Consider the following 22,970-nt stretch of genomic DNA (forward strand, 5'->3'; position numbering starts at 1 on the left):
GTGCGCAAACAGTTGTGCTCTCGCATTTTTTTTAATTATTTGTTGATATAATTCTTTATTATCATTACTTAATAAAGCTCTATTCTTTATTATTATTACTTAATAAAACTCTATTCTTTACATATATATATATATATATCTATATATATATATATATTTACGTTTTATAAAAATTATTTCGAACTTATATTTTCAATTATAAATGAATATTGTTTTGGTTAGCGGTATTACTTGCACAATCTTGGCTAACGTATTTATAGATCACTGCATTTAAGAAAATCATTATTGTATTCAAATAATTTTTCATTACAAATCTGTTTTCAATCACTGCATTAGGCAATGTATGTATCACTTTGTGTAGTTAGGGTATAAAACTATTGTACATTTTGATTCATTTAAATACATACAAGATATCTAATTAAATTACTCCCACACAATATTAACAATTATCTTATACTAAAATACCTTTTGGCGTCAATTTTAGTTTATAAAGTTTATATGCAGTTTCATAGATGGAGTACAATTTAATTATATTCACGTAAAAGACTGCTGTTAGTTTTGTAATACCCGAATACTCGTACTTGGCAATAATATTGTCAACAGCAACTGTAAATAAATTTATATGTTTTTATAGAATTTTTTATATCAGCTTTCTATATATATAAATACTTACTATATGAAACAGGATACAATAACTAATGCACTCTCCACATCAAATATGGTCGGTTGTAAGTTCTTACTATCAAAGTAAAAAATTTTACTTCATTTGATTAAAACCAAATACTTTGATATTTAGGAGGAATACGTGTGCATATGACATCGTTACAGCATCGTCTATTATATTATGTTATCATAAGCAGTAGCTGGGAGTGCATATCTCATCCTTATTGTAGTAATTATTCAAGCAATATTCACTGGTAATTGGCAATTTCATAAAAAAATGTTGATCGTTTAGTGTTATTGTTATCATCATATATAAGTATTTGTAACATGATTTATGCGTTTATTTTGTTATTGATGTTTCTTCTACCAAATCTGTGTTCATTTTTAAAGGAACACCAGTACCATTAGATGTATCACATTTTATATAGGAATTATTGAATTTTTATTGTAATTTCATAGAGTCGGAAGATCACTCAGTTCAGTTGGTTTTGATGTCAGTATACATAAGTTGCCACTATAAGAATATTCAAATATAGTAATGAATTTTTGTTTACAGAGATGTAAAATTGAACTTACCACAACATAAAACTGAATATACAACGCTTATAGCTTTATATCGAAAGTACACTAGACAATATCCAAGAGCCATTCAGCAAAAGCAATGATGATGTACCACTTTAAAAAGTGTCTTAATTTTGCCAAAATTGGAAACCAAGTATTTTTGTATAACGGAATATATATAAAACGTGGATAGACTCATATTCTCATTCCACTTAGCAAACACCGACGATCATATGCCACTGAAACTAACATCTGATGAAGCGGATATGCTTGTTTCATAAAATACATCGTGAAATAAATGGTCAACTATTGTAATAAGTTAATGACTGTTATAATTCATTGAATACTGACGACTTGCAGTTGAGAAGTAACCACATTTTGCCACTTAGTTCCAAGTTAATCTCAGTTAAAATCACACCCATCCTTAATCCACATTTAACCCGTTTTACACTTCGTTTATCTAACCATTTTCTAACCCATGTTTTCGGCATTTGTAATTTAAAATATGCAAAATATTTTTATCCTTGGGATACAGGCAAAATTTTTTGAGTGGCCAAGTCATGATTTCATGTAACAGGCATTCAAGTATATTATTGAATATATGTAGCATCCAATTAGACAGAAGAGCAAGTAATATAATAAAAGTTGAGTAGTTCCAGGAGTGGCACTATTTTAAGTTACGGAACCACAACTCTACAACAAAGTGCAGCTCACTACATAAAACAGGAACAATGCCAGCAGGTTCTGCCCACTTGCAGGTGCTGCCCAAAACGATTAAAGTTGAATAGTGACTGTTGAAGGATCGCGATGTCTGCAGCGGCACAAATGTAATTATAACAGCAACTGTTGAGGCAGCATTAATTGGCGAGTCCCTATAAATAATAAAACAAAATCTATAATAAGAAAATAAAACATTTATTTTTTATAAAAATGATAATCTCGAATCATTACTCAGATCTTATTAAGATGGAAGTCAATGTCTTAATATGAACTGGGTGAGGTCATATTAAAACCCACTTCCAGTCACATTATTTAATAAAAAGCAATCCAAATAAGAGCAGCAATAAAATATATTTCATTGCTGCTTTCGAAGCGCCAACTCTTTCCAGGAATATCGCCGCCATGACAGCATTTATTCTTAAACCTAGCACTGCATAAAAAACTTCAGTACAAAAAAAAATTTTTTATACATTTTTTATCGTTTTAAAACGATAAAAAAAAAAATAAGAAAGCCACAAAGCCACAACGCATGGCTTCATAACGGCGTAGAGGACTACGCGGCTTCAAACGCAAATGCTGATCAAAATTTACAGCTAATCATAATTTGGGTTTTATATGCGAGAATTGAATTTTAAATATTAAAATGTTATAATACTATTTAATATTAGAATTATTATACTTAAATACACACAATTCATATAACATTAAATTATATTTCTTACACATGTGTTTGGCGTCTCATTAAGTGTAGAGACTACAATTTTGTAAATACTTTTGCGTAATTTCGATACTTTAATTTGAGCATATTAAATCACTTAATTACAAATTCATTTAAATAATATTTATTTTGTACATATTGGATTATTTTTTTCACTAAAACTTTAATGCAACCGGCTTCTTACAAACCATACTACATGTCAAACACTAACCTTCCGCAAAAAAACAAATTGAAAAATGCAGTACGTCTTATAGGGTATGTTCAATGTAAGAAAATGAAAGAATACATCAAATAACAACAGTAAGATGGGAGACCGTACGTTATCCGAAAAAGCTTAAAAATTGCTATAAAAAATTAATATATAACATACACGTCATATATATCTTTCTGTGTCAACGAATATATGCTAATTGTTTTTGTCTATATTTCGCAATCACTATATTAATAATATATATATACTTTTATATATATAATTCTCATGTACGTGTGTTGACAGTGAACTCCTGTCGATTGTTTCCTGCCGAGAGTGATGCATCTTTATGACGAAAAGAAACTATTTAAAAGTTAGACGAATTCGAATAGCAAAGAAAAACAAGGACAGAAATTTATTTAATTTATTAGGGGTATTCAGGCAACTGATTAGTTGCTTAGTAGTTGATTACAACAAAAATTTGCACACAAAATTAAACTAAGCAGAGAATTAACTATTTCGGTGATTCTCAGATTAGTACAAATTTGATTAATAGTGCTGCCAGTCTCAAGTGTCGTAATAATAACTTAAAATGAACTTTTGTATAGAAATTTGTTAGCTATCTCTCTCAGCTGTTTGAATTGTGTGTAAACAATTTTCACTGTTAACGTATGTTTCGCTTTTGCTGTTAATGCGAGTGCTGCCAAGGCATTTACACACAACAAACTAATCAGATTACGCATTTTGGGTCGTTCAAGCAACTGATTAACATCAAAATGCTAAATTTTTTTTATATGAAGTTTTTGAATCAACTAAGCAACTAATCAGTTGCCTGAATACCCCTGTAGTGATTTACTAGGTTTGGTTTTTATTTCGATTTTAACACTCCTTAGTGGAAATGAATAAGTTTATTTATTTCTTATAATTATATATTACAAACTATTCTTAAAGTTAAGATTTGTGTTTTTCATTTATTCACGTGTTGTTTTATATTTTTTCGAAACTACTACTGGCGGGAACTGCGGATATTGTTGTCTCACTTCTCCATTGTTGACAGTTCTTTATTTATATTTTTTGGTGCTGCCACAGTACTCCCCCCTAAGTGATGGAGTCACTGAATTTGGTTGGAAAGCGAACGTTGCGTCCTGATTTTATCAGATTAGCTGTTGTATTTGGTCGCAGAGACTGGTCACCATTAACGTTGTTTGGAGTGTGGTATACCATTAATTTGTTGTGAATGTCAATGTCTGTATCGGGACATATGAAAGCAGCTTTAAGACGATCTATGCTGACTGTTTGTTCTTTGTTTTCGATCAGTATTCTAAAGGTCTTGTCATTTCGCTCTAGTATTTGGTAAGGACCATCGTAAGGTTGCATCAATGGTGGTTTTACCTTGTCATTTCGTATAAATGCATGCGTGGCTGAGCTTAAAGCCGGTTGGATGTGGTAGCCTCGGTCTATATGATGCGATACCAACGTTGACTTGCCGCTCTGCATTTGTTCTCTTAGCTTGGTTGTGAAATCGTGTTGATTTATATTACTGTGGCTAGGGTTGCTTACTGTTTCGCCCGGTAAACGTAGAGTTTGGCCATATAGCATTTCAGCAGCAGAAGCTCCAATGTCTGGTTTAAAAGTCGTGCGTAGACCTAACAATACTATTGGTAAAACTTCTGCCCAAGAAATTGTTTGGTAGCACATTAAGGCTGCTTTTAATGTGCGGTGAAATCGTTCCACAATTCTGTTACTTTGAGGATGGTAACTCGTAGTTCGTAAGTGTTTGCAATCGATAACTTCAGCTAGTTGTTTGAACAATGAAGATTCAAATTGTCTTCCTTGGTCTGTTGTGATACGTAAGGGTACGCCAAAACGTGCGATCCATTGAGCAATCAGTGCGTTTGCGATGGTTTCCGCTGTTTGATCTGGGATCGGAATTGCTTCTGGCCATCGGCTGAAACGGTCGATGATGGTTAATATATATGTGCAGTTGTTTGATGGTGGTAGCGGGCCGACGATGTCTATATTTATATGTTCGAATCTGTGTTCAGCGAGTTCATATTGACAAATAGGTGAACGGTTGTGACGTTGCACTTTAGAACGTTTGCATGGGATACATTGTCGGGTCCAGTTTCTAATATCAGCATTTATAGAAGGCCAGAAAAATTTTTCAGCTATCATTTTTGTTGTGCCCCGATTGCTGGGATGAGACAACCCATGCGTAGCTTTAAAGATATGTAGCCGGTATTTCTGCGGAATGTAAGGACGAATTCGCCCAGTTGAAACTTCGCAATAAATTTTATCTGATATTGTTGGTAAAGATAAAAGTTTGATTTCGATGGAATTGTTGTTTTTGATATCTTGCAGTTGTGGGCAACATCGTTGTAATCCAATTATACAATCGTAGTCGATTTTTGGGATGCTAATACTATCTATCAGCGAGAGAAAATCTACTGGGATGTTGTCTTTTCCGCTGACATGAACGATATTCGTTGTAAATTGACCTATATAATCAAGCTGACGGACTTGACGTGGTGAAGTCTTGTCGGACTTTTGCTGGAATGCGAACGTGAGTGGCTTGTGGTCAGTTATTAACACGAATTCACGACCTTCTAATATATGTCGAAAATGTTTTATGCCCTGATATGCGGCTAACAACTCAGGATCGTATGTGCTGTATCGTTTTTGTGTATCTGTTAATCGTTTAGAGAAAAAACCGAGTGGTTGGAACATGCTGTCTATCACTTGATGAAGAACTGCGCCGAGAGCTATATCCGAGGCGTCTACTTGTAATGCAAGCGTAGCAGTTTTTGACGGATGAACAAGTAGTGTCGAGTTTGTTAGTTCATCTTTACATTTTTGGAAGATTGTTTTGTTCATTTCGGTCCAGCATAACGGTGTGTTGTCGTTCTTCTTGTTTCCTTTTATCATTTGTTGAAGTGCAGTTTGAGAATCTACAGCGTTTGGTACGAACATGCGATAAAAGTTAAGTAATGCTAGAAATCTTCTTAATTCTTTTGTTTTTGTTGGAAGCGGGTACTCGATGATGCTTTTCACTCGATCTGGTAGAGGTTGAATGCCCTTTTCACTGATGAGATAACCAAGAAATTTTACTGTGTTTTGAGCAAAAACGCATTTTGATACGTATATTATTAAACCATGTTTTCTGAATCGTTCGAATACTTGTTGCAAGTGTTGCCTGTGCTCTTCTTCGTTTGCTGATGCAATAATGACGTCGTCAATATAGGCAAAGGCGAATTCGAGATCTCGTAATACATCGTGAATGAAGCGTTGAAATGTTTGACCTGCATTGCAAAGTCCGAATGTCATGTTAGTAAATTCAAATAATCCAAATGGAGTTATGATCGCCGTTTTTGGAATATCCCCCGGTTCAACTGGTATCTGGTGATATGCCTTAATCAGGTCGATGGTTGAAAAAACTTTTTGGTTATATAACATGTGTGCAAAATCATGTATATGAGGAACTGGGTAACGATCTGGGATGGTGATTGCATTTAAGCGACGGTAATCTCCACAAAGTCTCCAACTACCGTCTGGTTTTTTTAGCATATGTAAGGGGCTATTGCTACTTGATGGACGGCATATTCCGGCTGTGACTAAGTTTTGGAATTCTTCTTTTGCTGCTGCTAGCTTGTCTGGAGGTAATCTACGTGGTCTCCCACATATTGGTGGACCTTTTGTTAATATGTGGTGAGTGACTTTGGTCACCTGGCGATTTGTCGGTGTTGGTTTAGTGATGTCGATGTATTCTTTTAGTAGATCTGCAATTTTGCAAGATGTGTTCACAGTTGATATTTTTTGCGCATTTACCTTACGTTCGCTTGCGGCTGAAAAAATGTTTGTCGATGTGTTGATCAATCGTTTCATTTTTATGTCTACTATTAATCCGAAATGATTTAAAAAATCTGCACCGATGATTGAAGTGTTTACATCTGCGATAATAAATGGCCATGTGAAATTTCTTCGTAAGCCAAGAGCTAGAGTTATCTCTATTTCACCAAATGTTTTGATCGTAGAACCATTTGCTGCGTAGAGTATTCTTTCGTTATTATTGTTTGTATTTGAATTTTTTTGTTTGGCGGCAATAAGTGAAACATCTGCACCCGTGTCAATTAGGAATGATTTTTTTGTCTTATTGTCATAGACGAACAGTCTTGTAGATGTTTCGTTTACAACTTCTTCTGCCGCCGTAGACGAAGTCGGTTTTAGTTTTTTGTGCCATATGCGCATGGTTGCTTGCAATTTTTTGCATTTGACCCATATGTTCTATGATACCAACAATTTGTACTGCTCTTTTCTTCACTATCATCATGACATTGCCGGTTTCTGGATGTTGAACGTGAACGTTGATTTGTTCTTAAGCGGTGTTCGGTTGATAATTTCGAGACTATTCTCGTAAGTCTGGTCACTTCTCGTTGAAGCTGTTCGATTTGTGCATCACGTTGAATATGAGCTGCTGCAGGGGCGTTAGCTGCATTGACATAAGTTCCTTGCATTGTCGAATTTATACGGATTGTTTCGGTTATGTTGTCTGCCAATTACGCCATCTTAGGTAATTCCACTTGAATTGTGGCTAGACATGTCTGTACTTCTACAGGAAGACGTTGTAACCATAACCCTTTCAGTAATTGTTCGTCATGTTTGTTTCCACTAATGCGTTGCAATTCGTTTAAAAGATGAGATGGCTTTTTATCCCCAAGCTGTAAACCACTAACTAATTTTTGTATGCGTTTTTGTTCACTATCCGCAAAGTTTTTTATTATTGCTTGCTTGATAGCTTCGTACTTCTGAGTTGCTGGTGGATTCTGTATTGTGTTATAAATCTGTTCTAACAGCGATGCATCCAGTGCTGCGATAACTGTGCCAAACTTTTGAGTATCGCCCTTTATGTTGTTGACTTGGAACCAGTAGTCCAACTGTATGAACCAAAGGTCAATGTTGTTTTTTATTAATGTTGGCATCGGCAGCTTTATTGCAGTGATTGTTGCGTTTTCGTCTTCAGTTATCTTTTGCTCTTGAGTAGCCATTTTTTGTGTTCGGCGTCGGCTTGGTCACCAATGTAGTGGTTTACTATGTTTGGTTTTTATTTCGATTTTAACACTCCTTAGTGGAAATGAATAAGTTTATTTATTTGTTATAATTATTTATTACAAACTATTCTTAAAGTTAAGATTTGTGTTTTTCATTTATTCACGTGTTGTTTTATATTTTTCCGAAACTACTACTGGCGGGAACTGTGGATATTGTTGTCTCACTTCTGCATTGTTGACAGTTCTTTATTTATATTTTTTGGTGCTGCCACACCCCTATTAAAATTTGGCTGACAATAGAAGATCGGAAGTAACTGCAATAATTACCCCGGTACAATGTTGCTCCCTATACCAAGTTAAATCCTATTACATATTTCTGAAGCGGACGTAGCTGCTCTTCGGAATAAACAGTAATAATTTAAAGGAAACCGTTCCTGCAAAAATCATATTAACACCAATGTTACGAATTCCGCATTCCAGTATATATGGTTTTCATTGGCTTCCGTAGTAGTGTTAAAAGACGTTAATTGTGAAAAATACTTGATAGGCGGAGTACACCCCCAAAAATTTTGAACCTTGTAAGGGCAATGTACTGTGAGTTGGATCCGTCACTCTTCGCAGACCCCCTGACAACATTGCGAATCAAAGACTCAGATGTAATCATCAGGGAAGTGGCCATCATATTGGGGCGCTTGCTTTAACATGGCGAAAAACTGTCGATGCAGAATTGCAATCAGCAAATTATTCTTGAAGTGATATCAGCCGAGAAGCACGCAATAGAGATCGACACAAAATGATGGTGGAAGCTCTAGGCTCCACTGTAGAAGAGGATAACAGAAGAAAACGAAGGTATACGTGACGTCATGGAAATATAAATGAAAAATAATCACTTAACTATTTGCAGATATGTCTAATTTTGGTATCACTTCAAAACTTTTACCGCTTTGCAACATAATATTTAACACGACTTTAAGTTCGGTCAAATTGGGAAGAATTTTACCCATATAAAATAGAAGAAAATGAATGTACAGTGGGAATTATAACAGTGAATTCAAAAATACAAGGAGGGTATTCATTTTAACTGCAACAATAAGGAAAAGTCTGTAAGATGCGTTTAGCAAACGTACTGTACAAAATTAATAAAATATGAAAATAACCGAGTAATAGTAAAAATTTAGATTACAATTTATTAATCATTTAAATAACTATCTACATAAAAAAGTAAATCTGTTATGTTATATACGTAAAATACAATCTTATCTGATACTCTTAACTTGTGTGTTATGCCCTTTAAAATTTATTTCTCTGTGTTATTGTTACGAGTATTAAAAAAAGATACATTTTTTAATATTTTAAAAACACAAATCTTAAATTGTTAAAACTTATAAAAAGCCTTAATATATAGGGTTTATGCCCAATATATTTATTCAGGTCGCAGTGCTTTTTGCCCCTTAATAAAAATGGATTAATAAATTACAATTTTTAATTAAGTTGTCTCTATGCCGCTAGATGAGATGTATATTACTATAAACTTCAATAAATTAAATAAAAAAACATTCGTTTTCAGTTTCATAATTTTTTTATTTAAAACGTATTACGTTAAAATGTACATATATTCCCACGTATGAAATGTTATTAAATAACATACTTATTTGTATATATGTCATAATTTTTAAAATATTTTTTTGTTATATATTTTTACATATTATTCATAATACTTTCGGTCTTAAAACAGATTAAAACAATATTCATGCCAATATAAATAATTTTACTTAGTTAAATAAAAAATATATAGTAAAGTTAAATAGCATCTAACCGGCTATTTCAATGCATCAAATGCATGCAAATAATAATTCTTATTAAATTTTATAAAAGATATATCAACTTTTAGGATAATCTCTAAAATTGTTCCATACTGGCAGACGTTTGGACATGTCATTTATCATTTTACTAATTACCAAGCAGCGTCGGAATCATATTTTTGAATATATTTATATTTTTATTATATATATATATATAGGTATATATTTTATTTTATTTATAATATTTGCAAAAAGTTAAATTCTGATAGATATAATTTTCTAATATCTACAATATATGTATATGGTATTAGTTGATCTTACGTATATAAATATTAAATATATTTTTGCTGTCTTCAAAATAATGATATGAACAAAAAGATATGGCGAAATAGTAAATTATTATGATATGACCATTTTTTAACAAATAGCAAGTAAATTAGAAAATAACCAATTAGATTTCACTTGATTTGATTTATTAATTTGATTTAATAATTTGATTTGATTTTATAATATATACATAATGCATTTATAATAAACTAAAAATGATTTTATTACATTTTAATTAAATATTAGGCATGTGTTTACAAATTACATAAAACCCAAATTTATACATAAAAAATTATTTTAATTAATAATTAAATTATAATAACAGTTTTTAATTTCATTTTAATTAAATTTGCGTTTGTTAATATAAATAAATATATCCACATTGCATAAAGTAAATTTATATAATAGTTTTATACCCTTTAAAAAATGTTTAAATAATTATTTTCGAAACAATATGTTAATTCTTTTCAAGTTTAATGTAAATTCATTTTTTTAGGATTTAATTTGTAAGATGCAAATTTTAAAATTAATTATTAAAAATTTATGCATTGAAATTAAAAACAACAGCAGATAAGATATTAATTCTCAATTATAAAATAATAATTCAGCAGAGTTTTTCAAAACTTAACAGTAAGCGACAGACAAAAAATTTTTTTTTAAATATAGAAGTGTTTAATTATTTCAAAGAATGAACAAATAATTAATTAAATTCATTGGACATTTGTAAATTATAAAATATTTATATAAAAAAATAATTATGTAAATAATTGTATTTATCTATTTCGTAGAGAACTATGACATCGATAGTGGTATGAGTACCCAAAGACTGTAGTAGTCTATAGTTATCGTTTTGGTCAGCAATATAGTGAGCTTAATGAAGTTGTTGTGGGTGCATACCCAATAGGGTATGTTAAAACCTTGCATTTAAGTCTCATGTTACGAAATTGTAACTGTGAACTATTGCTGAAGGCAACGATTTCACAACGTGGTCGTAGAATGTGCTGACACTGCATAACGTGTCCAGGAAAACATAACTCTTGAAGCTTGCACCAAGCGTGTAGTGGTAGACTTGGGAAAGTCGCTGGCTAACCACTGTGGATGCATGTTTAATATAACGCTTAGCTATTCGACCGTGAAACAATTGAAGGAAGCTTTTAATGCAATAAAACTTTTAAAACATGCATATAATTTAGTATAGTTTAATAGTTTAAGCACAAAAATAAAAATCTTTAAAGCATGCGTTCTTTCAGTTCTCCTGTATGGTTGCGAAACCTGGTTTGTTACAGAAAACATACAAAGCAAGCTGAGAGTATTTGTTAACCGCTGTCTCCGAAGAATTTTACGTATCTTCTGGCCAAACAGAATATCAAATCACGATCTTTGGATCAGAACAAATGTTAGAGATGTCAATCTCGTAATTCGTAAAAGAAAATTTGGATGGATCGGGCATACACTTCGAAAAGCTCCCACCGAAATTTGTCAACAAGCGTTGGTATACAACCCGCAAGGTAGTAGAGGAAGAGGCCGTCCAAAAACAACATGGAGAAGGTCAACGTTGAATGAAATAAACACCATATTGCAGCCCCTAGGAAGAAACATAAGCAACATTACAGACATAAAGGACGGCGCGAAAGATGGAAGCGGCCTATAGACAGCCTATTCCCAGTATAAGAGGCTGCTCGAAATCATAGACGTCGAGTAAGGCGTATTTTTATTATAATATAATTTAAATAATCTATTTGAAACAAAATATGAATATGTGAAATCAAAGTTGTTTATAAGAACTGGATGTGTATGAACAAGTATTGAGTATTGCGTACGCTGTGATACAATTTTGGTGTCAATTCATACATCTTCTGCGATTCCACTATACAATTTTCCATAATATGTCGGAGAACAGAAGAATGTCAGAGAACAGTAGAATGCACTCATATCCAGCTCATATCCGCACATCCAGCAGCACACATCCACGGTAGCAGATTGATCAACAGTGAAGGCAGTGGCAGCGTTTTAGAAATTCTCAAATAAATAAATAAAGGTGATTAACCTCAAAAAAAAACATGTGTTTCGTTCAAACCATTGTAGGACCACGACAAAGTGGATTCTACAACGGCAGAATCGTTTTAAAGCTAGCGGCAAGTCGTGTTTTATAATTCAAATTATAAATTGCCTACCCTTAACTTTATAAAAAGTATAAAATACAAATTGTTTATTGAAGTGCAATATAAAATTATAAATTGTTAACTGTTAACTGTTTTATTTGTTGGTTTTTGAACGTTTAATATGAGTTCTAAATTGATTACTGTTATGGCGGCCATATAACATCTCTGTTCATAAATGTAAACATCAAAAAAACAAATTATCAGCTGTCTGCAGAAAGATGTAGTATGTAGAGAAAAGCGACAAGCGACTCACGAATATTAGTGCCGACAGCGAATATTAATTTTATGTAACTTAATGTTTGTAATAATAAATCTTTTAAGTTTTAAAATATATACATAACCGTTTAATTTAACATACAACTACATAATTGGTGAAAGTGCAATATAATATATTGTTAACTGTTTTTGTTATGGTATAAAATGTCATAAAAAAACAAGATGGCATCACCAATAAGTGTAGTTGTAATAGCAACAAACTTCGCAAAGATCTAGCTATCAAACAAATAATGACAGAAAGCTCAAAATTAATTCATTTAACTGTTTATTGTCGTGTGTACAAGCGTACTAAGGCATTTCGATTTTTGTATTGTAGAAAAGAAGTTATAAGTGGTGGAGCTCAAACGTGATAATGTGATTGCTTTATATTTGGCTAGAAAAGCATAAGTGCCCTCCAACACCTAAATGTGAACAAATCATTTGTGTCTCGTACCATAGTTCAATATCATGATACTGGTAGCGTTGCACGATGCCCAGGAGCAGTACGTAAACAAGCAAAAATATGGAGTTTACTTTACAAAGAGATCAGCTGAAAACCTCCGTCACCGATGATGATAGTGTGGACCGCCGTAATGGTTGATGGTCGCTCTCTGTTCGTGTTTGTCAACAGTGAAGTAAAAATAAACGCCCAAATTTATTGGAAAAATATTTTAGAGGGAGCACTAGAGCCTGGACATATGACCATTTCGGTCAAAGGCGTTGGACATTCCAACAGGAATCAGCATCATCGCACAAAGCACGCGTCAACCAAGAATGACTGATGTTTCGTGGGATATTTTGAATATGGCACTAAAAAATACGAAAATGTCGATCATCTGAAGCAAGCGGTAAACCGAGAATGGGTCAAAATACTGCAAAACCATTTGCGGACAGCGTACAATAACTTGATTGGTCGCTTGAAGACCATAATTCATGCTAAAGGTGGTTATAATGAACCAAAATAAATTTAATATTTTTTTCGCATATTTTCATTTATTTTCCATTAAATTTAACAAAAATATACAAAATAGAATGTTTTATTTCGTTGCAATTTTCTTCAGCCGTCCTATATAGCAGCAATAACAACAAATAAATCAATAATTTGTTCTAGCAATAAAGTATAAAGAAGATCGATGACATGGTCTCAGATGTAAATATAAAGCTTTGAGAATAAATTAAAATTGGAAACATTAAATAGTAAACATTAATAAAGTTACAAAGCAAAGCAACATGGCGGTGCTTACAATATTGGAAGACGAAATATTAAAACTTACAAATGTACTAATGCAAAACAATCAACACCACGTAACACACGTACAGCAACACCAAATAATGCAGCAAATTCCTTCTTCAAATCCAATTGAAATAAAATCGTTTCGTAAATGAGGATGAAACTAATTAGGATGAGTGGCTCTGTTACGCCATTCAGGTACACAATAACACGATGCATACCACTACTAAACAAACTGCCACACGGACATCATTGGGGTTTGAAGTTGAGATTCCGGTCAATCTGCGGAGAAGAGGAAATCCGCTTTATAATTATGATGACTATTCAAAAGTTTTAAAATAGAGCGGGCACATGAAGTGGCCCGCAGCGGCAAAATTACAGGCTAAAAAATACTATGACAAAGGAACTAAGCAAAAAATGATCAAGATAGGGAATAGAGCTTGGCTAAAGAGTTAATGTAGAGTAAATAAATTCTTACCTTTTTTTCTTCTTAGTTTTCTTTTGTCTTTTTTATATAAAGCGACTGAACAAATAAAATTTAATAATAATAATTCATGCCTATAAATAGAACACCGCCTCCGGTAAAAGAAGGTGGTACACACCAACTAAAAAGTGATAATTCGCTAGCAGATGTTGGAACTAAAGAAGAACATAGTTTAGCAGAAAAAATGAATAAACAAAATAAAGACATTTTAAGTTTAGTGAAGGTTTCTCAACGAGAAGAATCGGGATTCTATGAGCGAAATCCATAAAGATAAAATCGATATTCCACCTAATGATATTAAATCGTGCAGAAAAGAAGAATGAAATGAAGTTAAAGCGAATACAAGCAACCAAATAAGTGCGGTCATACAGACTGGTATGGACCGCTACGTTAATATTAAAAGAAAATTGAGCCCACAAAAAATGACTAATAAGTCAAATTTAAAACAATTAAAATTATGCGATAATTCTCTATACGGTAATCGTTTTGCCGCGCTCACTGTTGAAAATTATGACAAGGACCATACATCAGAAATAAAAACTTTCCCCCTCCATTTTACTTACGTGAAAAGTGTTCAAGTATTCTTGTAAACAATCTTTCTAAATTAATTGACTCCAAGTCTTTCTATGTTATTCCTCTTAAAAAATGTGCAATTGAGGAAACGAAGATACAAACTGAAACCGAAAATCTGTTCCGTAAAATTAATGACTATCAAAAACAAAAATCCAAAAATTTTTATACTTACCAGTTCAAAAGTAGCAAGGGAATAGCTGTAGTTGTTAAAGGCATCGAACCGAATGCCGACACTGAAGAAATAAAAATAGCTGTTGAAAATGTTGGCTTTGAGGTAAAATCAGTGTTTAACATAAAAAACAAATAAAATTTCTCAACCTTTGTATAAAATCGAATTAGAACCAGATACTAAAAAATTAAAAAATTATGAGATTTATCCAATTTACCACTTCCGTTTCTTACTAGTTCGTAAGATAACAGTTGAGGAGCCTCATAAACGCAAAATTTTAGTGCAATGCCTAAACTGTCAGGGATTTGGGCATACTAAAAGTTATTGCACTCTGCGCAAGGTTTGTACGGCCTGCGGTGGTGCTCACCACCCAACTCAATGCAGTACATATAAAAATAACATAAATTCCAGAAAATGTAACAACTGTTGTGGTAATTCTACTGCAAACTACCGTGGCTGAGAATAAAGCTACCCAACGCTCTGAAAATATACCAAACGCTTCATCCATAATTCAACAAAATCCAGTCAATATCAACCAAACAATCACAAAAGAAGTTGATACAGCTAATTCATACTCAGTCGTCTTAAAAAATGATTTAGTTATACAAATTCCTGAAAATTCAATAACCCCCAATGAAAACTTAGAATCAATGCTAATAACTCTTACCCAACTAATGACGAATTTAATAGCCTCTATGCAAAAATTAGTGCAAGATATAGTAAAAACTCAAAATCATATGATGCAGTTTCTTTCACCTAATAAATGAACTGTTGTTGTGTAGTCCTGTGTGTGTAGGAGGTGATATGTTAACATGAGTAATAAAATGAACAACATGATATTACCTCGCATGTCCCACGTTGTCCAGACAGTCTCCGTGCAGCACCTGCTTCTTTCACTGTGGTTCCTTTTGTAAAGTGGTCATGCACTTCATCATCCAAATTCGCGGCAGTAATATTGTGGCGCACCGTCTACACATTTTTTTTATTTTTATTTTATTTTTTTTTATATTAATTAAAATTAGCCTGTGCATTGCACGCACAGCAAAATGCCAAAATATGCAAGAAAAAAAAAGAAAGCTTTTGTACATTTTTTTTCTTTTGATGTTGTTTTGATCAAGAGTCGCGGCGAAAAGTTTTAGGTAAAATTAGGAGTTAAAATGATCAATGTTGCCAGAGCAATGTACAATAGTAATATTAATAAAATTATAAGAAATGATACCAATGTTTTGGAAAATTCGGAATGTATAAAAATGATAAATCACCGTATTAACTGGTACTTTTTGGAAAAACGATTGAAAGGAAAGGCGTCAGTATTAAACGAGTAACAAGAGTGTCTACGAAAAAGATTTAGGATATAAAAGGAGATATTTGGTGAAAAAGCCTTCTTCTTTTTGATGGTTTGTTGCTTCGATGTGATCGTTTTTTTTTTTTTCAAGAAATCACAGAAATTAATAATATTTTAAAAGAAAAAAAAAAGTGACTTTAATAAGTTTATTAAGTTTGGAATAAATCGCTAGTAAAAGAAATGAAAACGAAAAGTCTCAGAAATTATAAATATTAAAAAAAAAAGAAATGACTGAAAAGTTTTTTTATTTTTGAAAAACAAGAGTTGCGAGTAAATTAAGATTTGTGTTTAATTGCAAACAAGAAGTCTATAGAGTTATAAATGCTAAAAAGACTAAAAGAAAAATTTTCGGTTACAATATTTTGGTGAAATTTCTGACCGAACCAAGTGAGTGGCGGAGCTTGTAATTCATATTCCATGGGCGAATTGACCAGATCAACAGCAGTGGATTCTCATCAAAAGCAGCAAGTATATGGTTAAGTAACCCCCCCACAACTACAGCAAATGGCGGCTGTTGCGGTAAGCTAACCTATATGTAAGCGGAGAGTACAGGATTTAATATTTTACTTGTCGCGAAACCCACTGGAGGTGTCCAGAGAAAAAAAAAAACCTTTTTAGTTTTTTTTGATGTGCTTAATGTTAATTTTTTTTTTTTGTTTTTTAATTTATAAAAAAAAAAATTTATTTTTTTTAAAAAAAAAAAAGACCTTTTGGTTAACTTGAATTTTCTATTAGTGTCATTTGTATATAAAAGAATTTTTTTTATTTTTTTTACATGAAAGTAAATTTATTTATTAAGAGATTGTACACCTTGTAAAAAAGAAAGAAAAAAAAATCTTTCTACCAACGCATCAGGTGTCTGGTTTTGTTTATTTTTAAATTTTTATATACATATGTATATATATGTAGATTTTTTTTTAAATTTGACTAACTAGGTACTCCAACAACATGAAATGACGTCATTTCGTCGATGAGGGTAAGTGCCTATTTACAAAATTGCTTGATTTATTAATAAATAAAAGAAAAAAAAAAAGGTAGAAAAACAAAAGCCACCAAACTGATGTGCAGTAGATTTTTTTTGTTTTTTTTAATTGCTTTTTTTATTATTATTGTATATTTTTTTTTTATACACATAGTATTTGAATTTTATTTTGATACATATATATATTTATATATACATTTATTGAGAATTTTTTTTTGTATTTTTGAGATAATTATTTGATATGATAGTTAACTGCATAATCCGAATAAAAGAATTGTTATTTAAAATTATATATTGAACGCTTTTAAATAAATACATATATATAAAAAAAAACACATAATAGAAGGATTATATGCTAGGTCTTCATATTACGGAAAGGTGAGAAGGTTTGTCTCTGTTTCTTCTAATTTTCTATAGTTACTGATCAATCCAACATGATGTCTGGCTAGGAATATATTAAGCTCAAAAGGGTAGTACAGGGACATGTTATGAGGTGTGTATAGGAGTAGAATGAAATAGACTGCTTATGAAGATAGAACAGTTGACAGGACTGAAAGACTTAGAAAAATTACTAAATAGAATTATATAGAATTTGTCAATGGCACGATATTCTTTTTTTGTTTGTTGTCAGCAGGTGGCCAATAGTTGCCAAGAACTTACACCCAAAAACGGCGAGCATACCGCGCCTGCCAGCGTGCCATGCTAGGCTTCTAGAACCACCATAATCACAACATGGCTGACACAACACTGTCTTAGAAAGTGTCACTGGAATGCCAACGGCATCCGCCAGCACAAACTTGAAGTCATAAACTTTCTATCGTCCCACAATATTGATGTTCTTCTAATATCTGAAACTCATCTATGTATGTAGCAAACACAATTTCTCTGTACCTGGATTCAATTTCTAGTTTAAAATCCATCCTGAAGATAAGCCTCACGGGGAAACAAGAATTTTAATTAATTCAAGTATTAATCACTACGTTCTAGAACAGCACTCCACAGCCCACATTCAAGCTACGTCAATATGCATTAAATTCATTGAAGATGAAGTCGTGCTCAGTGCCGTCTACTGTCCTTCTAGATTTCTTGAAACCGAAGCTCAATTCATGGATTTCTTTCATAATCTCGGTAAAAAATTTATTGCAGCGGGAGACTTCAACGTACGAAAGTTAACACCTACAGAAAATACATATTGTGGTTCCCGTCTAATAAACCCAAAAGAAAAGCAACTCTACTCTTACAAATTGTCACAACAATTTTGATTTTATATCATCAGGACAACCCATTTACTGGCCATCTGACCCCAAAAAAATTCCAGATCTAATCGACTTTTGTATAGTGAAAATTATTGACCGCGAACTAATAACTGCGCACTCTAGCTTCAAACTATCATCCGATCACTCTCCAGTTATTATAAACTTATTCAAAACACCTAAAAACAATCAAAGTGCATCAAAACTGACGTCAAAGTAAACCAATTGGCTAAGATATCGTCAATATAGTAGTAGTCACTTAGATATAAACCCATCTCTACAGTATGTAAGTGAAATCGGTTTAGCTCTTAATGCATTTGACTCAGTTTTAAAATGGGCTGCTAAGCACGCTACTCCCACTGACGAGATAACATTCACTAGATCTACAAGAAAGCCCTCAGATGCAATTGAAAATATCGTCAGGGAAAAAAGACATCTGAGACGGATGTGGCAAAAGCATAGATCACCTACAAGTAAATTCAAGTTTTTGGCAGCTAAACAACGCCTAAAAAAAGCATTGCACATAGAGATGGAAAATAGTTTGAACACTTACGTACGAAAGTTAACACCTACAGAAAGTACGAACTATTCCCTATGGCGTTCGGTAAGGAAATTAAAAACACCTAAGGAGAGTGTATCACCGCTCAGGCAAGCCGATGGAAAATGGGCTAGAGATGAAGTAGATAAAGCAAATATGTTCGCAGACCATTTAAGCCAGGTATTTCAACCAAATCCTCCGACTAATAACTTTGCACTACCAATTCAATCTCCTCTAGTCAGATATGGACGTCTCAAACTCAAAACTAAACAGATCCAGCATGTTGCAAAAACCCAAATCTGTGTCAACAAGTCCCCGGGATATGACCACATTTTAGCAAAAATGCTAATAGAGTTACCTCAAATAGCTTTCAAAATAATGACAAAAATATTTAACGCAATACTTGACTGGAGTACTTTCCTCAAAGTTGGAAAATTTCACAAATATAGACCCATAAGACTTTTACCAATGCTGTCGAAACTTTTTGAACGAATGCTTCTCGGGAAGATAACAACATATCTACAACAAAACAACATAATACCTCACCACCAATTTGGTTTTCGTGCCAAACATGGCACCATCGAGCAAGTGAATCGCATAACAAATGAGATTAGGAAAGCATTTGAAGATAAAAAATTCTGCTCTGCTAAATTTCTCGATAGAGCACAAGGTTTTGATAAGGTTTGGCACGCTGGACTTATTTATAAAATCAAGGAACACACTCCTGACTACATTCACAAAATATTAGAGTCATATCTTCAGGACAGGAAATTTCATATAAAAGTTGGAAGCCAAAAAAAATACCAAACAACTCTCGTCTTGTGGCTTCTACGTTTGCTGATGACACTGCTATCCTTAGTTCTCATCAAAATAGATTCATAGCATCTAGGGACTTAATTGAACACCTCGAACTCATTGAAACATAGTTAGCCAACTGGCGCATTCGCGTAAATCAAAGTAAAAGCACACATGTAATATTTACCCTACGTAAGGACACATGTCCCCCAGTAACCTTCAAGTCCTTTGAACTTTAAACGAGAATGACGTGTTTTTTTTGCACTCCTATAGTTTTGTTATTTTAAGTATATACGATGCGTTGGTGTATAAATCTTTTGATTTAAACGTTTGTGCGAAAGAATTGTGACCACCGTCGAAGATAGTTGGTCACATTCTTGGACACTTATAATGGTGTAAAACCCGAAATAATATTTCCTTTTAATTTGCTTGAGACAGTACGGTAGTGTTTTGCCGGTTATTTTTAACTTTTTTTTGTTTCTGTGGAGATTATTTTTTAATCTCCACTTTGATATTGTCAGCTGATCGAACAGTGGATTGTAAATTATTAAATATTTTATTTTGATTTGTTTTATTTAATAAAATTTTGTGCTAAGGAACTGCGGACTTGAACGTATACGACTGGTCGCGCTCCTGGACACTTTTGCCAAAATAAAGTATTTCTTTTGAATTATTTTTGGTGTTAAATTTGAGGAATCGGTCTCTTTATTCGGTGGTTAATTTATTCTTTTTGTTTGTGGAACCTATTTAAGCTGTAAGTGAAACTGAAAGCTGAATTTAATCTAAGCTTTAAAGCTTTGCTTAGAATATTCTTAAATAGTATCCCAGCAGTAAATTTGCAATAGACATCCCAGTAGAAAATAATAACATACATGAGTAAGTACAATAGTAATTAAAATGGAAAATTCAGGTAAAAATGTGACTGAGGATGAGGTAGCTAATGCGAATACAATTAAATCGCATAGATCACCAGGCGGTAAAAATGGTCTAGTCGGAAACAAGGGTAATGCTTGCGCCTTAAAATGCTGATATAGCAATTAATTTGCCAGAAACGACAGCAATACTGAATACAGGGATTACAGATAGGAGGCTATCAATTACAGATACAGAGGAGCCTTTCGATAATTTGGAAAGTAAGGTTCAGGCACTTGTTGGTATCATGAATAGGCAGCGCCATATAAATTAAACAATGAAAGATTTAGTGACAAGTATATCACAGGAGATAAAAAAAGCTATTGCTAAATACAGAAGCCCAGTTTTGTCAAGGACAACAGTCGATGCGCAGACCCAATGTAATAATAATGAAGTGAAGAAGCGTTTACTAGAGAAAGCTAGAACAACAGTGAAAAATCAGTTGCATCAGATGCCTGCACCTAGTAGTATGTCAACAGTCAGTATAACGAATAGTGAACCGCAGCCGAAAACAATTGACATAAACAAAGCAGCGTGGACTAAAGTCACTCGAAACAAGAGCAAAGAAGCACCTACCAAAGTAAGAGAGAAGCCCACACGCCCAGAAGTGATAATTGTCCATAAAAAGGTAGAAGCAAGCTATGCCGACATGCTTAAGATGTTAAAGTCGAACTCTGAATTGGCAGATTTAGGTTAAACTGTAAATAAAATACGAAGAACTGCGAAAGGCGAACTTATATTGATTCTTAAGCGCGGACCTGAAGTGGATGCAAGCAAACATAAAAGTATCATCGCAGATGCGCTCCATGATTTTGCTGACATACATGTTTTAAGCCAGCAAACCACCATTGAATGACGTGATTTAGGTGATGTAGATAACTTTGTTGAAACATTTCATACCAAAATGTTTTTTATTATGTGTGATATTTTATCACATCCTTCTCGTGGTGAACCTGTTTTTTTTCATGTTGACTATCACGACGACATAACTGAACATCATGGATTTAGAGAGGAAAACTTGATAAAACCCGTAATCTCCGGTGTTATTCGACCCGTGCCGATGAAATGAATAGCACTACGTCAGTGTGTTTTTAAACGGAGACCTCCGGACAACTGGCGCCTTCCGGTTGTAATGTAGCCTTATCAGGGTATTGTGGATCTCTGCCCGGATAGACCTTCCTTTCTCCGCAACTCGTGGGTCTTAATTATGAATGAACCTAAAAACAATAAAAATATTAAAAATTCTATAGCGGAGAGCTCAGCTATACAAAGCTCAAAATCTTCGAATACAAAGTGTCCAAATAAGGTACCTACAGCGACTTCTAGTGGTAATAAAAAGGTGCCTACAAATAATTAACATAACGTATCAACGCGATCTGAACCACTAATTCGGTCAGACCCTCCACGTAGGAGGAGTTATAACTCTCCTATATATAAATTATATAGTCAATCACACCTGCTAAGTGGGACCTAATTGAGCTCAAGCTCCTCGACATTTATGTCGACCTCCTAAAGGACTTTCATGGAGACGGTCCCATAAGTCGCGATAGTGGATGGCATCAGGGCCATGTGAAGATTATCGCGCAAAACAGCGTTCTGTTGATCTTTTTTGCAAAGCCATTTCAGACTTGGTGAGGCATGGCCAGGCGCCAAACTTAAGGTTGTTACTAATAAGCAAATCCCTAGCCGACCAAGAGCGCGTTACTGAATCTCAGCCCACCAGTCCGATCCTCAGCGGATTCTGGAACTTATTCGGTTAGGAAACCTACAGTTAAATACATCAACGTGGAAGATCACGAAGCTGGAGGAAGTCAACGGTAAATATAGGTCAGTCAGTTTTGTGATTGACAAAACATCCTTAGCCACTTTGGCGAAATCTAAAGCAGCCTAGATCCTGCATATTAATAAATAAAATATATAACGCTCTCATGCTTTCGCAGTATAGTGACAAAGACCTAACTGCAGAAAGTATTGAGGGACCTTGGGGCCAGATATGCTCAGTATCTGCATATATGGATCATGATCATGAAGAAGTAGCCTGAAACAGCTGACAAATGACGCTAAGACGTGTAAGGACGAAAATTTTGTCCACTACATTTCCACTTACATGCACTTTGTGTAACAAAGTTCTTAAAGGACGGAAATTTTGTCCACTAAATTTCCACTTACATACACTGAAGTTACACAAAGTTCTTAAATTTGACTTAAACAAAAAGAGGAAAAAAAATTTAATAGCAAGTAGTTA

General features: G+C 33.4%; 1 protein-coding gene and 1 long non-coding RNA gene across 2 annotated transcripts; both read right to left on the minus strand.

The window, feature by feature from the left end:
• Positions 1 to 202: 202 nt before the first annotated feature.
• On the minus strand, positions 203 to 2,870 carry LOC119685749. The gene is made up of 4 exons (XR_005252827.1): positions 2,667 to 2,870; positions 1,240 to 2,096; positions 674 to 1,177; positions 203 to 606 (listed from the first exon to the last, which is right to left on the minus strand). It is a non-coding gene; the product is annotated as an uncharacterized LOC119685749 (long non-coding RNA).
• Positions 2,871 to 7,405: 4,535 nt separating this feature from the next.
• On the minus strand, positions 7,406 to 7,894 carry LOC119675977. Its single transcript, XM_038087198.1, has one exon. The coding sequence runs from the start codon at positions 7,892 to 7,894 to the stop codon at positions 7,406 to 7,408; it is 489 nt and encodes a 162-aa protein (XP_037943126.1).
• Positions 7,895 to 22,970: the final 15,076 nt, after the last annotated feature.

Source organism: Teleopsis dalmanni, chromosome 2 (genome assembly GCF_002237135.1).
Source record: "Teleopsis dalmanni isolate 2A chromosome 2, ASM223713v2, whole genome shotgun sequence".
Classification (NCBI taxonomy): domain Eukaryota; kingdom Metazoa; phylum Arthropoda; class Insecta; order Diptera; family Diopsidae; genus Teleopsis; species Teleopsis dalmanni.

Bases quoted from the DNA above. Each gene is read 5' to 3' on its own strand.
- LOC119675977 (XM_038087198.1), bottom strand. From the start codon at position 7,894: ATGGCTACTCAAGAGCAAAAGATAACTGAAGACGAAAACGCAACAATC.